At 38.3% G+C, this 16,471-nt stretch overlaps 1 protein-coding gene across 1 annotated transcript in view; it reads left to right on the top strand.

Moving 5' to 3' along the window:
• Positions 1-7,187, top strand: part of pcnx2 (pecanex 2) — a 149,816-nt gene extending 142,629 nt beyond the window's left edge. Inside the window, exons 32-34 of the mRNA XM_041252858.1 lie at positions 859-1,022; positions 5,534-5,964; positions 6,773-7,187. Of these exons, the coding sequence (XP_041108792.1) occupies positions 859-1,022; positions 5,534-5,964; positions 6,773-6,952 (775 nt within the window). The 3' untranslated portion in view covers positions 6,953-7,187. The remainder of the gene's footprint in view (positions 1-858; positions 1,023-5,533; positions 5,965-6,772) is intronic.
• Positions 7,188-16,471: the final 9,284 nt, after the last annotated feature.

The following is a 16,471-nucleotide window of genomic DNA, read 5'->3' on the forward strand; positions in this document are numbered from 1 at the left end:
CATCTTGAATATTGTGTTCAGTTCTGGTCACCTCGCTATAAAAAATATATTGCTGCTCTAGAAAGAGTGCAAAGAAGAGCGACCAGAATTATTCTGGGCTTAAAAGGCATGTCATATGCAGAAGAATTCTAAAAGAATTCTAAAAGAATTGAATCTGTTCAGTCTTGAACAAAGAAGACTACGCGGCGACCTAATTCAAGCATTCAAAAATCTAAAAGGTATTGACAATGTCGACCCAAGGGACTTTTTCAACCTGAAAAAAGAAACAAGGACCAGGGATCACAAATGGAGATTAGACAAAGGGGCATTCAGAACAGAAAATAGGAGGCACTTTTTTACACAGAGAATCGTGAGGGTCTGGAATCAACTCCCCAGTAATGTTGTTGAAGCTGACACCCTGGGATCCTTCAAGAAGCTGCTTGATGAGATTCTGGGATCAATAAACTACTAACAACCAAACGAGCAAGATGGGCCGAATGGCCTCCTCTTGTTTGTAAACTTTCTTATGTTCTTATGTTCTTATGTTCTTATGTTCTAAGAGTTTAACCAGTGTCAGTTGGAACAATCCATGTACAGTATGTTTTTTTTTATTTGCGGTGGCCAACAAGAGTTTGGTAGGAATAGGGGTAGCTGCATTTGAGACAGATCACATAAACTAATAAGAACAACCTGCATGTCACGGGTATCACTGATCCCAGGGTGAGGCTTGTATGTGGTTTTGTAATTAGGTTCTTAATGATAGAGTTGAATACTAAAGGAACATACGTTAACCAAAAAATCACATAAATTAATTTTCTGCATTAGATAAAATATAGTTGGACTTTCTACTGTAATAATTATATTTTGTGTTTTATGTAGGGTTCGTAAAGACAACAACACAACTTGCAACAGTGGAGGTAACATTGAAGACATGGACTGTTCCCTTAGCAACAACCCCAACTCAAATGCAACCCAGAGCATCAGTTCCCACCAAGAAAGAAACAGGGCTTCACATCCACAGGGAAATCGGCAGCACATCTCAGGTACAAAAAACAGCAGCATTTTTGCTTCTTGTAAAATAGCTCACTGACAAAGTGTGAGGGGAAAACAACATCAAAAATGACATTTGTAGGCTATATCTTATTTAATGTTATTATATAGGTTTTTGTAAAATGTTGAAATGCACTAGTATGTGTGTGTGAGTGAGTTTCTGATCACTGACAAAACATGTTTGAATTTGAGATTCATGGTGTAGTTGCCTACCACTGGTGATTAACCTTCATAGATGTATGTACAGTATTTCAGCACTGTATTTTGGGGACTAATATCAAGAAAAAACTTCAGTTCATGGGTACCATCTTTCCAAAAAGTGCTTAGTGCTACAGCAGACAGACCAGGTGTAAGCAATGTATAGACATGGGCCTTGTTAATGTGTGTGCTAAGGACATTCTCCATTTTTGCTGCAGTACTTTGTTTTTACCTGTTTCACTGCCACATTGTTTTAACCTCTAGTCATATCAACTAAACAGACAGCAAACGTGCACTTGTCACATGATGTTTTCTATGATTCCTCCAGTCATTTCACTGTCACATTGTTCTAAGCACTTTTCTAGCTACCTTTATGTCTTGTTACAGTATATCAGTCTATAGTTTACATTAAAGTGATTTATATTTACAGCCTAAACTGGATGCTCATCTCAAGCAGAAAAAAAAAAAAAAAAACAGCTCCAAAACAAAATAATGTGCAGTATGCTTTGAAGTAACATCATTGTGCATACAAGGATCCACGTGGGACCTCCACACTGTGCATATCACTATCACTCACTATGGCAACTGCTCAGCCCAAGTGCATAATTCATGAGAACCAGAGAAGCAATATTGAACTGCACAGAACATTCCACAGCTGATTGATCATGATGGACAGCTGCTCGGGGATTTGTAAAAACTGGTTATTTTAACTCATTGCTATCTAAATTGCATTCGCTCTTTGAGTAGAGTGGTTTTCCTTAAGAGTGGTTGTGTGTTGACTCCCCCTGTACTTTAAGGTCCATATCAAGACAGAAAAACAAACCTGAATGAAATTTGAAGTGAGAGGGGGAGGGTATCATCAACCTCTCTTCCCCTTCATCTGTTTGACAGGTGTCTGATGTACAGTATCAGCCTACTGTATGTAAAAGACAGGAGACGAACAGTGAAATAATGACACAAAGAGCACTGGAGGCTGGCAATGTCAAGCAACTGAGCTAACTAGTATGTACAAATCAGCTAGCTATATTGCTTGCATATGTACAACTAATTTTGAAATGTATATAGATAATTTCTCTAGCTCACTGTTACTGGTGTAAGAGGTGCATAATAACTGGACATCCCTAAAACTAGTAACTAGTGCATTACCCTTCCTTAAAGAAATGTTAAAAATTACAACCTATGGATTATCCTGAAGAAACCTTTGCAGAACCATTGACAGACCACAACATTAAGAACTATTTGCAATACAATGGATTCAGAACACATTTTGGAAAGTGTTGCTCATAGAGTAGCATAGTGAAACTGATATGAAACCACAGAAGAGTTTTTCCCAGATATGATTAAAGTATCATCAGTATAATCAGAATATCTGACACAACGAAGAACGTTGGAGGTCATTTATAAACATTTAAGACAAAAAAGGTCAAAGATTGAGCCCTGGGGCACGCTGAAACTAACAGGGAGGATATATAATTTGATATTTGATATCTAATGTACTGTAGAATGAGCATGCTTTTGTAACATAAGACCTGAGCTGATTGTCTGCACAATGATAAAAGAAAAAGTGTTGCGTGCTAAATAAATTGTGGTCTGCAGGATCAGAAGCTTTCTGGGTTTAAAACATTTCACTCAGTACTTCATACCCAAGTCTAGTACAAATTCAATAAGATGTAAGTGTTAGTACCAAATAATTATAGCAGCATCAAAATACTTAAAGAAATAGTTTACTGTTCCCTTACCTTTTTATGATGTTTGCAAGCATTCTAATATAATTATATAATTTTTATTTTTTAGGTGTTCATGAGCCGCTCTTCTGTTCTAGCTACCTGCCGTAGACAAATGTATTGTTGGCAAGATCACGTGTCTTTTTATTAGTAAGCACCAGCAGCTGCTAGTGCACAACAGAGTAATGCAAGCAGAACAAAAGAAGACTTAGATTTATGTTACTATGCCTATCGACCGTCAGGCAGCTAATACTGAAGAGCACCTTAATACAGACATTAAAAAAAAAAAAAAAAACTGAATTTGAGTAGTTGTAGTAAGGACTACAAAAACACCATTAAAAAATAGCTAAGTCATTTTCATGAAAAGGGAGCAGAACTGTCAATATTAATATGGCAACTTTTTTAACCATTTTTTTCTTCTACAAAATGGCCTGCGTCTTAAATTTGAGTATAGCTATGTGTTTATTACAATTGCCAACAAAAGACGCGACTACCAAAGTCCATAGACAGGAATGTGACTGACTGCCTGAGAAAAGACGAACAAAAACATTACTTCCTGATCTCGAATCATCCGTGACATACAGGCAGCCATTTTCAAAGAAGCGTCATTAGCTTTCTGAGGAATTCGAAAAGAAGAAGTTTATGCAGATGAATTTGTAAGTCAACATCAGGGTTTGTTTTCAGTGCAAATAAAATCCTTACACTTTTTTTAAGGGCCTGTTGATGATACATATTGTGTTGTTTTAAATTGCTTCAACAGTTTTTGGACCATCCAAGTCTCTCCCCAGGCTGTAACTGAGTACCAAAGAGTCCACATATATCAATTAAAATAACAAAACAAATTGTACATAGCATATTTACATGGAAATTGGGAGTAGATAACCTGTTCACTGCTGGATGAAAATCTCCAAGTTCTTCTTATACATGATAGACTTTTTATTCAGTCCTGTTGCTTTGCAGTGTATCTTGCATGTACTTCTAAATAAACCCTGTTTTGTCCGCAGCTTCTCAGTTCTGCAGTTGCAGGTGTGGGATAAATTTAGGATATCATAGCCTTTAGGCCATTTGTTATTCATCAAAAAAGTGCTTATGTAACTTTTAATGTGAAATTGAAATCAGCAGTTTATAAGTACTAGTTTTCACAGTGTTACATATATTAAGACAGATAAAGTGTGATTTGTTTTAGTAAGGATAGATCCTACCCTATGGTATATATATTAGGAGGCAGTGTGGTCCAGTGGTTAGTCCAGGGCTTGTAACCAGAAGGCCACTGGTTAAAATCCCACCTCTGCCACAGATTGACTCACTGTGTGACCCTGAGCAAATCACTTAACCTCCTTGTGCTCCATCCTGCGGGTGAGATGTTAAATCAATGTCCTATTGTAAGTGACTCTGCATATAATACACAGTTTACAGCCTACCTCTGTAAAACACTTTGTGATGGTGGTCCACTATGAAAGGCGCTATATAAAAATAAAGATATTAAATATATATATATATATATATATATATATATATATATATATATATATATATATATATATATATATAGGCAGCGGCTGAAGGTTTGTCGTGCTAGAGGGATGGGGTATTTGTTGCCTATTTTACCCCACTTTGCATACCTGCTAAGGAATGCTGAGTTTTTGATAAGTACTAACATGGTTATGCACTTAGATCTTTAAAAGGCTTTTAGCTATTTTTAAAATTGGACATTTCACTTACTGAGTGATACAAAACCATCATGCTTTGAATTATATTACACAATTGTTTACTTGAACTGAAATTTTAATGGCATAGAAACCAAATACTCAAGAGTTTCACTTGTAAGTGTTTTGCCATGTTGTACAGTATTTATATTCCAGAAAGTCTGGTAACCATGAACCCAATGCCAGCTGCGGTTTTGTAAACTACCATTACTCACCTGCTGGGCACTCAAAATGAAATTCAGTCAGTGCACTGCTGGGTGGATAGAGGCTTAGCCATTTACGACAAGTGCTACATCTGTTTCCTTCATTCCTCCCTGTTCAGTTATAACCCTCTCAGAGGCTATTAAGTTAGCATGAGTCTGTGAATAAAGGGAAGATGTTAGATCACGTATTTATTGTCCCTTGTGGAATATTTATTGGAGGAGCCCATACAAGTGTCCATCACACATGTTTAGCTATTTCTTAAGAACTGTTCATCTAATTGTGATGAAACTTGACATGTATAAGGAGCATAGCATGGATATGTTCTTGAGATCTGAAAGAATTATAGTGAGGCAGTTGTTAGGAGATTCTGGTTCACGGGGAGAGTTATATCTTGGGAGACACCTGTTCATGTACATTTGTGATCTTATTTTCCATCCTACAGACACCTCTACTGTGTTATTTTAATTAGTAGTGAGGTATATAGTTATAGATAACATTGAAATCTTTTTGTTATTGTTAATGACCCAAAAAGGGTATACATGTCTATGTCTGTGTTTGTGAGGAAACCTTTCACACAATTTTAAATCTGGTTACCAATGGTTATCAGGAAAATAAATATTATATGCCAATAAGCATGATTGAGTTTTGCTATTGTCTGATTACTGTTTTTAGCCAGAAGAGAATACAGGAGTCGATCGGTGCAGCCCCATCAGAACCAGAGACCACCTGTTACGAGTCAGTCAGGCCCCATCCTGGATAGCCAGCAGGTATCAACCTCTGCACAAGGACTTGTCCAGAGGCTGTCCAACAGTCAGTTGTCCTTCAATACATCAATAGCCTCTGTTTTCTCCCAAGTTCCCCGTTTTTCTACTGCCGGCCAGTTGAACTCGCAAGGACAAGCTGCTGCAATGCACAGGTCTAGCCAGGCCTCCTCCACGAGCTCCACACTGAGTTTACTGTTTGGGAAGAGGAGCTTTTCCAGTGGTCTGGTCATCTCTGGACTATCTGCAGCTGATGGAGGAAACACTACAGATACTCAGTCATCCAGTAGCGTTAACATTACTGCTGGCCCTACAGCAAGATCTGTGAGTCATGCAACACAGGTAATATAATGTTATCTTATTATAGGAGACCGGGCCATGTTAAACGACAGGATACATTGATCTTATGCACTTCTAAAGTGCAAAACAGAATTCTTGAGGTGATGTCATTCATATACTGTATACTGGGACTCACATGTTGAAAGTGTGGCAATGTAAAGCATTGAAAATCTTGAGCAAACCTTAAAATCAGAGTTGACAACCTAATGCCAGTATTCTTTGGTGCTGCATAAATAACTATTACAGCCTAGAAATAGTGAATGTGGCATCAACTCTTCTGCCTGTGGGTTACTTTACTTGAGTTTACAATGCAACATTAAACTTTGGCTTTAGTTACCAAAATCACTTTAAGACTGCTGCCAAAAAGTTCAAACTGATTCAAAGTCCCCCGGTCTCTCATACAGTATTATCCATAGTTAAACTTTGTTTGGGTACATGATGTCAAAATTCTTGCATAGGTCATTTTCACCTGTCCCCATTAGTAGGTTGGTATAATATAAAACAAAGGGAATAAGCTAGTGATTGGAATAAGGGTTAAAATATGTGCTGAAACTGGACATAATACCATATGTAACTATTGTTTGTTCAGTGTGGATTCATTGCTTGCTCATTTAAGTTATCTTAACATGTTCACATAACCGATATCCACTTAGTTGTCACATACTGTATGTTATTTTATGGGAGATAATGACCCAGTTATATTAGACCCAGGGATTGGTAACTTAGATAGGTCAGCAATTTAATATGTACAGGCTTGTTAGTAAGAAATAATATATAACAATTTATATATTTTTTGTTTATTTTTTTAAAGTGGCCATCTGAAGCCTGCGAAACTTTGGACGTCACCAATTCCAGTCAACCAAATGGCTCGATGCTGTCTAAAGATAATGTACCTTCTTCTGAGAAAGAGAATGCACAGGTAGATGAGAAGAATCAAGCAGAACAGCCTAGCATGGCTTTACACAAACTGTCAGAGCATAAAAAATTATGACATTACAATGCCCTGCTTTAACAACAAGTGCTTTGATTACCCAAATGTTTTTTTGTATGGAAAGCTGCCATCGACATGTCCAATTAATGAGAGATAAATATGAATGCTAATTTATGTTCTCAAACAGCCAATGCCGAAAAAGGAAATTAAGAACTGATCCTACGCTTAAAATAAAAAAAAAAAATAGCAGATACACCTGGTAAGCTAAAACAATAATAATAATAATAATAATAATAATAATAATAATAATAATAATAATAATAATAATAATAATAATAATATGTTTATTTTTCACCTTTAGCTTGCACACAGAATATACATTGTTGGATTTGATACTTATGGGGGGCAGAGCAGTCTGGGTGTGTCACTGTTAATGTGTCTTAGTCCAGGATATACAGTCTTTTACTGTGTGAATGAAGAAGACAATAGGACAGCACACATCGTCTTGAAATGCCTTATCATCATTGACTTAACATTCTAGAATTATGCCTATTATTCAGCTATTCTCACAATTAGTTCTAATGCCAAAACCACAGCTTATAATCCTTTCTTTTTTTTATTAACAACCAAAAAAATTATAATATTCAGGCAGACATCTACGCCATTCAAGTCATAACTACAGCTGATATACAGAATGGTGTCCTAGTTCTTCATACACATTTGCATATTTGCTGTTTAAATCAACATCCAATTTATCTTTTCTGTTCCTCCAGCATTACACAACAAAGCCAAATAATGTGTTCTGCTAAAAAAAATGATAAGTGAAAGGTTTATTTAATTTTCACTTTTGTGTTTTCCTTCCTCTCATGTGTCTTTAAGCAGAAGCTAAGCTATACAATAAGCATGTTTTTAATACAGTTGAAATTAATAGAAACAACGGCATCTGGCAGATTTGCATTCACCAGAATTAAATGTCTCTTAACACACACTGAATGACTTTTACATGTCTGATAAATGAATGTAGAAGCTCATTATGAACGGTTTAAAAAATATTTCCCTGCCTGTAACTAGGATCATGTATTGTTTGCATACAGTAACATTATAAACTAGTGTTTTTTTATACCTGATTATGTGTAATTGGGCAGCTTCCAAATGATAGAAGTGTTTTGTAAACATATGTAAACGGAGGATGTATGCTTAATTTGCAATTTGCATGTCAGTGTCTGAAACTTCACCATTCCAGGTTTAAGCAGCCTTCATTTGTATTTTTCATGTCTAATGTGATGCCACTAATAGAACACAATGAATATCATTGTTATCTGCATGTATAACCCAAATTATATATAAAGGCCAATACAATAAGTAATATGCAATTAGAGTAATAGGTAATATCACTTTCAGGTCTAGGTGGCGCACCATTATAATTCACTAGCTGGAAGGTAAACAGACGACTGGGTGTCTCCTGTGTAGCTGACTTTTCCAATTACGTAGTGTTATGCTTAACTTTATCTTTCAGTTTTTATTAAAACGATTTAAAAAAAAGACTTGCAGTACTGTTTTTTTTTTTTTAATACTGTACACTTATTTTGAAAATGCTTAGTTGACTGTGATTATTATAAGGTCAGTGACTTATCAAAAAATCTATGTTCTGGCAGACTCAATTTTCTGATACACTTGAGTTAACCAAGATTGAACAAGGCAAAATCGCTGATGAGATCCTGTGATATACTGCTGATGGATGTTGGGTTAAAGTAAATAACACATTTTTCCTTTTGATCTGTCCCATTGATTTAGAGGTTCTTAAACTCACCTTAATATATTATTTCCCCATTATTTACCCAATTTTGCCCAATTTGTATGGTGCCTCATTGCTGCATAGGACTGAAGATCATCAAGTCAAGTTAATTACCTCTTTTAGCCCGTTGTGTCTAAGCAACATGTTACCCAACAGAAGAACCTTGGAGTACAGGGCCCTTCCTGAGAAATGTGGTGAACTAAGCCCAGATTTCTAATGTATTTTATTTTAACAAATCTCTGATACTACACCATTGACTTTAGTGTCATTGACCTTGTCCAACAGTGAAATTGTGGAGCAGTGAAAATGATACTAGAGCTAATAAAAGGCACACATGGATTTTAAAACTTGAGATACTACACCTTTAAGAGTCAGTGGGGTGAATAATTACATTTATTCAGCAGCCTTAAGGTTTGGAAATCCCACATGTATTGTGGAGTGGAAATTGCCAAGAGCAAAGAGCATGCGAGTGGTGAGTACATCAGTTTCCCTTTTGTCTTTAATGTGATGTGAAAGGCAGCTGCCAAGTCTTTTAAATTAACCCTGAAGATACAATTTCAAAACTAAATATAGGGACGGCATGTGCAACATTTTGTTCAAATATTTATCAGCACATCATACAAGATATTGTGAAAATAAATTCAAAATGGAAAATAAATTCAGTTGATTCCAACATAGACCTAAAGTATATCAATATAAAAGCATTTAAAGAATGTGGTGATATGTAATACACTTACAGTAAAAACCTAAACATCTCTCCTGTTTTCTATTTCTCCCACAATCCCCAGTGGCTTTTCTTTTGGAATTGGAATTGTTCCAATAATTGAAGACTCTACATTTTCAAGGGTCTGCTGCACAAACTGAATAAAGGATTGGCTAAACAGTTCCCTTTATCCAATCTCTTCTATCATGTACTCTTGCTTTCCAGTACTCCCTCCAGGGTTTACCTGAAAGCCAAAACAATCCAGGTTCTTTCAGTTATTTAAATTGCTGATTTATTTGATTGCAGCATTCTATTTTAGCTCTTTCATGCTCAAATGACAGATGACAGAGGACAGATATCTTCAGATACCCTAGATTCTGATACTCCTTAAAGCTTGTGCTAAAAGTATGGAAAGAACGAGTTTCAATGCAATTGAATAAGCACTCCAGATTTACAGTTTGCAAAAACTTGCCACATGGATATCCATGTGACAAGGATGGCTTGTGATGACGTTAGACCAGGAAATACAGACACACACAGTACTATGGGTGGCCAAAACAGGCAGACAAAACAAACACTTAACAAACCCTAAATAAAACAAGTATCATAAAGAACGAGTAGCTGTTATATTGTTATATTTTTCTCACATTCTTTCTCCCTGAACACCCAACCCTGAGGAGTGGCTAATCTGCTCCTTTTATACACCTGTGCCTGAGCTCGATTGCTTGTTAATTATTTAATTGGCTCAGGCACAGTCTGCACGTGAAGTGATTTGGCAGGGAAGGCAATTAGCCCTTCCCTGCCGACCTAAAACAACAGTGCCCATATACATACATTTTAAATATTAATAACACCACACCTCGTGCACCAATACATGCACACATATTAAATAATTACAACACATAACAAAACACAAAATACGCATAGGGGCGCGGTGTAACCCACCACACATCTCCTCAAAGACCACCTCCCCCTTAAAGGCCCAACAGTCTCATTCCAGGTCCTGGCTCCTGAGTGGAGGTTCTAATGGGCCCATGGACGGCAATCCTGGCAGCGGAAATGCTGCTAGTGGCAATACTGTCAGGTGCAAGGCTGGATCTCCAGCAAAGGCAAGCCTGGCAGCGGCCATGCTGTCTCCTCCAACACTGAAAGACCCCCGGGTGGTGATAAGCAGCCATCCCCAGGCGGTAACAAACAGGCATCCACAGGCGGTGTGGTCTCCCTCTGGCGGTGGAGGCAAGAGCTGTAAGTAATCTCCCTGTGGAGGTGGAGGCCAGAGCTGCAGGTGGTCTCCCTCTGGCGGTGGAGGCAGGAGTGCAGGTAGTCTCCCTCTGGCGGTGGAGGCAGGAGCTGCAGGTGGTCTCCCTCTGGCGGTGGAGGCCGGAGATGCAGGTAGCTGCAGTGAGGCCTCCTCTTTTTGGCACTGGACGATCGGGTTCCTTCGCCTTCCTCTGCAGGCAGGTCACAATTCCCTCTCCTGCACCCTTGGGCTGCAGGCATACCTGCCATAGATAGCCCAATTGCTCACACAACCCACACCAATCTTAGACTTTTGGGCAGTCCTTCCACTGGTGCTGGTTCTCCTTCCGACAGTAATCACAGTAGTACCACTCCATTCTCTCCACCAAAAACGCACTCAAAAAAAAATTCCACCGCAGTACTATTCCTAGCCTGCATATGTGGAAGCGCTGTTTCCCACTTTCTGCCACCATATGTGATCGTATGGCTTGTGATGACGTCAGACCAGAGGTACCACAAGAGGCATGGTGGCCTTTAGGCTTATGAGATTGGAGGACACTCACACACACACACACACACACACATATATATATATATATATATATATATATATATATATATATATATATATATATATATATATATAGTACCTTGAAAAAGTATTTGCCCCCTGTCTGATTCTCTGCATTTTTGCATATTTTTGACACTGAATGTTATCAGATCTTCAACCAAAATCAAATATTAGAGAAAAGGGACCCTGAGTGAGCAAGTAACACAAAATTTCAATACTTATTTCATGTATTTATTTATTAAAGAAAGTTATGCAACACCCAATGCCCCCGTATGAAAAAGTAATCGCCCCCTTAGACTTAATAACTGATTGCGCCAATGTTAGCAGCAATAACTGCAACCAAACGCTTCCTGTAATTATTGATCAGTCTCACACAGCGCAGTGGAGGAATTTTGGCCCACTCCTTTATGCAGAACTGCTTCAACGCCGTGACATTTGTGGGTTTTTGAGCATAAACTGCTTGTTTCAGGTCCTGCCACAACATCTCAATGGGGTTTAGGTCTGGACTTTGACTAGGCCGTTCCAAAACTTTAAATTTCTTGTCCAGGTCCTGATACAGCAAAGCATCCCCAAATTATGACACTACCACCACCATGCTTGACCGTTGGTATGAGGTTCTTACTGTGAAATGCAGTGTTTGGTTTTCGCCAGATATAACAGGGCACATCTTGGCCAAAAAGTTCCACTTTTGACTCATCTGTCCTTAGAACATTGTTTCAGAACTCTTGACGATCATCCAGGTGCTTTTTGGCAAACTTGAGACGAGCATTCATGTTCTTTTTAGTGAGCAGTGGTTTCCGCCTTGCTACTCTGCCATGAATCCCATTTTTGCCCAGTGTCTTTCTGAGTCATGAACACTGACCTTAGCCGAGGCGAGAGGGGCCTGGAGATCCCTGGATGTTGTTTTAGGGTTCTTTGTGACTTCCTGGATGACTTTACACCTTGCTTTTGGAGAGATTTTGGCAGGACGGCCACTCCTGGGAAGATTCACTACTGTCATAAACTTTCTCCATTTGGACAATATGGCTCTGACTGTGGTTTGGTGGAGCCCCAGAGCCTTAGAAATGGCTTTGTAACCCTTTACAAACTGATAGGCGTCAACAACCTTTTTCCAGAGGTCTTCAGGAATTTCTTTTGATCGTGGCATGATGTGCCTCTAGAACCTATGTTAGTCAGATTTATATTGGGCAGGGCTGGCCCAAATCAGGCCTGATTGTTAACCAAATATTCAAACAGTTGACCCTAATTATCACTTTAATTGGGTTGAGTTAACTAGGGGGGGCAATAACTTCTTCACACCTGAAGATTGCATGTTTGATTACCTTACACACCAAACAAATGAAAGAAGCACCAATGTTTGGTGTCATTTTTTCTCTGAGACTCCCTCTATATACTACTACAACCCACAAAAAGTGTGAAAAATGCAAAAATGCAGAAAATCAGACAGGGGGCAAATATTTTTTCACGGCTATATATATATATACAGCTCTGGAAAAAATTAAGAGACACCTGCAAAATTATCAGTTTCTCTGGTTTTACTATTTATAGGTATGTGTTTGGGTAAAATGAACATTTTTGTTTTATTCTATAAACTACTGACAACATATCCCCAAATTCCAAATAAAAATAGTGTCATTTAGAGCATTTATTTGCAGAAAATGACAACTGGTCAAAATAACAAAAAAGATGCAGTGTTGTCAGACCTCGAATAATGCAAAGAAAATAAGTTCATATTCATTTTGAAACAACACAGTACTAATGTTTTAACTTAGGAAGAGTTCAGAAATCAATATTTGGTGGAATAACCCTGATTTTCAATTACAGCTTTCATGCGTCTTGGCATGCTCTCCACCAGTCTTTCACATTGATGTTGGGTGACTTTATGCCACTCCTGGCGCAAAAATTCAAGCAGCCCGGCTTTGTTTGATGGCTTGTGACCATCCATCTTCCTCTTGATCACATTCCAGAGGTTTTCAATGGGGTTCAGGTCATCCAACCAACCTGAACAACCAGGAGCAAATCTGCCAAGAAGAATGGACCAAAATTGCTCCGACACTGTGTGCAAAGCTGGTACATACTTACCCCAAAAGATTTAAAGCTGTTATTTCAGCGAAAGGTGCCTCTACCAGATATTAATGTGTGGGGGCTGAATACTTATGCAAGCAGGATATTTCAGTTTTCTGATTTTCTTAAAATTATTTCCTAACATAAAACCAATATTACCTTACAAAAATGGATTTTGAGTAAAATATCGAACCAAACGAAATTTCAATGTACCATTTGTAATTCAGTAATATGACAGAATTGGTCAGGGGTCTGAATACTTTTGTAAGGCACTGTATATACATAAATGATTGATCTAATAATGCTGTATTTGAATGGTCAATGAAAAAATTATGCCTTTATGCTTTTCACTGCTGCTTAAAGTATAAACAATCCCTCATAAGCAAAGTCCACTGCACACTAGGCAAATCATATTACTAGTTTGAAACCAAATGCATATAGTTACCAGTTTGTCCTGTCAGAAAGACGTGTTTATACATCTTAGGATCCTTATAAACAGGCTCTTATTTTCAACATTACTTCCAGCACACACACAGCCGTGCCCCCACGGTTGCGCACATAAATCTAAATTTAGAATGTGCTTCTGTTATGTTCCCTTTCAAGCTACGAAATGTAACCATTACCATATGGGTATTTACCTCTTAAAGACCCGAAACCTGAATAAGGGATATCAAAGCTGCTCATAGAGTCTGTGACGCAGTCATGGCCCACCCCCGAGGACATAAAAGCACTGTGGTCACAGACCTCAACGCCTTTTTTCCTTTCAAGAATTGACTTGACAGAAGCTGATTCAGAGAAGTACTTGTTACTTTTTATGCTATATATTTTGCTTTGTTGTGTTTTTATACAAAGTATATGTGATATTAATAATATCCACTGTATTAGTTTGAATAATTTCGTGTATTTGCGCACTAGAGCCTGTCACATCCCACTGCAGCCTAATGCACCGCGTGAAGCCAGCAGTTGAGCCTCTCCTCCCAGGGATCAAGCAACATAAGTCTGCTGACTTTGTGCTCTCCCGCCAGGCTGCAATAGCTGGAGTTATTTATTTCTCGTTTTGGCTTTGGCTAAAATTACAAGACGTTTTATATTATTCATGTAATTGTTAAATTACCGTATTTTGTTGAAGTGTTTTTCTCATTGTGTTTCTTCGTTTTTCTAGAGACTAAGTGCAGGACTGTGCAACATGGTGCTGCGGCACACATGTAGTGAGAGCAGCTGCTGGCCCAACAGCAGCACTGCACAGGACCAAGACTCAGTGTCGTCCCGGTTCTGACCCAGTACCTTTCCAGTTTCTACCTGGTCCCACATGGCTCTCTACTGACCAGTGCTCACTCCCCCGGTCAGTACCAAACTGGTCATGTTTGGGTCTTGACACACCCAGGTGCTATCTATAAGGAGATTGAGACAGCACCTGTACATCTGTATACTGTACACTACATTGCTAATTTCTTGCATCATGCTTGGGTTTGCAACTGCACCCAGGCCCAACCTTTAGGTGGGCTCAGCCCTGAGTCCATTTTATTTTTTTCTGAGCCCACTTTAATGACTAGAAGTAAAAAAATTATACAGGTATGTGACAAAGTGCCCCGCCCCTGGGCTATTTATTTGTGTTGTATGTTACTTGTAATGTGTTAATGTTGGTGTATAGCAATTGGTACATGGGATATAAATGGGTCTGGAACACGAGTTGTTTAAAATATATATTTGTATTTAGGCATGAGGATTGCACAGAACTTCAAGTGCAGGTAAAATGTAATAATATACGAGCACGGGGAATTGCACTTTATTAATTCACATGCAGTTGTACCGAGACAATTGAATGATTGATTAGCAATCGAGTACAGCTCCATAAAAGCAGCATGTTTTCACTCACTCTGGGTTGTGTGTTCGGTGAGTGGAGAACGGGATCGGAGACGGAGGTAATAATCATAGTAATAGTTCAAATATCAGCTCACCGTGTTTGTCTGTGTAGTCTGTTTTGTTTGCCTCTATTTTGGCGAAAGTGCCGTTTTGTTTTGTTTGTCTTTACAACCTTTTATTATTGTTCATTATTAAATGCTGAGCAAAACCAATCGCTCAGCTTCACCAAACTCCACCTCTCTGTTGTTTATTTGTTGGTTCCTGTTTCTGGTCTGACGTCACCCACTACAGCCGTGTTCGTGCCAAGGTACCATCTACTGCACTGGAATTAGGGAAAAAAAAAATGTAATAAGGTAGTATTGGCAGATTGTCAATCAAAACATACATTTGCAAATCACAGTTAACAGATTGTCTATCTGAAAGTGGGACATGGAGCGAGCACTCTAGCAATAGGTCAGAATTAAGATCATGTGATTGCTCAGGTCAGTGTTAAGGTCATGTGATTGCTCTACTGGGAGATGTGATACTAAAGGCATAATTTCATGAGAGCAAACAGAACTGGACAGATTTGGCAAAAATGTTCCACCTTCATGCCATGAAACATGTTCTGCTTGTTCGGTTGAACAGCCCGGTCTGCTTGAGGAGCAGTTCCACACGAAGGAAACATGGAGAGCCCTGCAGGTACAGTCTATGGACAAAAGTTTTGTATCACCTACATTTTTTAAAATTTGTAACTACTGCTTGAAACTTAAAAAAAAAAAAAAATCATCACAATGCACAAACAGCATCTCCACATCGATGTTAGCCATGACGCAATAAGGCTAAAAGCTGTTCATGTTCCACATCGAACAAGCTGAATGTGTTGGAGTCTGTCTTAACTAACAGTTGATCAAAATTCAGTATTTAAAAAAGTACATGTGTCAGAAATGACCACAATTTCAATTGTTTTATTCACTGGTGGTTTTATTGTATACTGTTTTAGTGGCACTATTTATTGTACTTTTTACACTGGGTGTTTTATTTATTTTTATACCCAAAGGGAGACCCCAATAAGGGGTTTTATGTGTATGTTTTATCCCTTTAATTATTTGATCATGGTCACGGTCACAAGTGATTGGGACCTTAATTGTAGTCAGGTGCAAGTCATCAGCACCACTTGATTAGTTCCCCCATATAACTGGAACCAAAAGAACAGAAAGAGAGAAGATGGAGGGAACAAATAAAGTAATAAGTAATAAATACATTGAAGAGAACTTGAGACTAGGTTGATACTAAGGGAATACTGTTTCACAACACACTGTGAGTATATGTAAGTATCCTGTCTGATGGATGCTAGTGTTCTAG

Source organism: Polyodon spathula, chromosome 6 (assembly GCF_017654505.1).
Source record: "Polyodon spathula isolate WHYD16114869_AA chromosome 6, ASM1765450v1, whole genome shotgun sequence".
NCBI lineage: Eukaryota > Metazoa > Chordata > Actinopteri > Acipenseriformes > Polyodontidae > Polyodon > Polyodon spathula.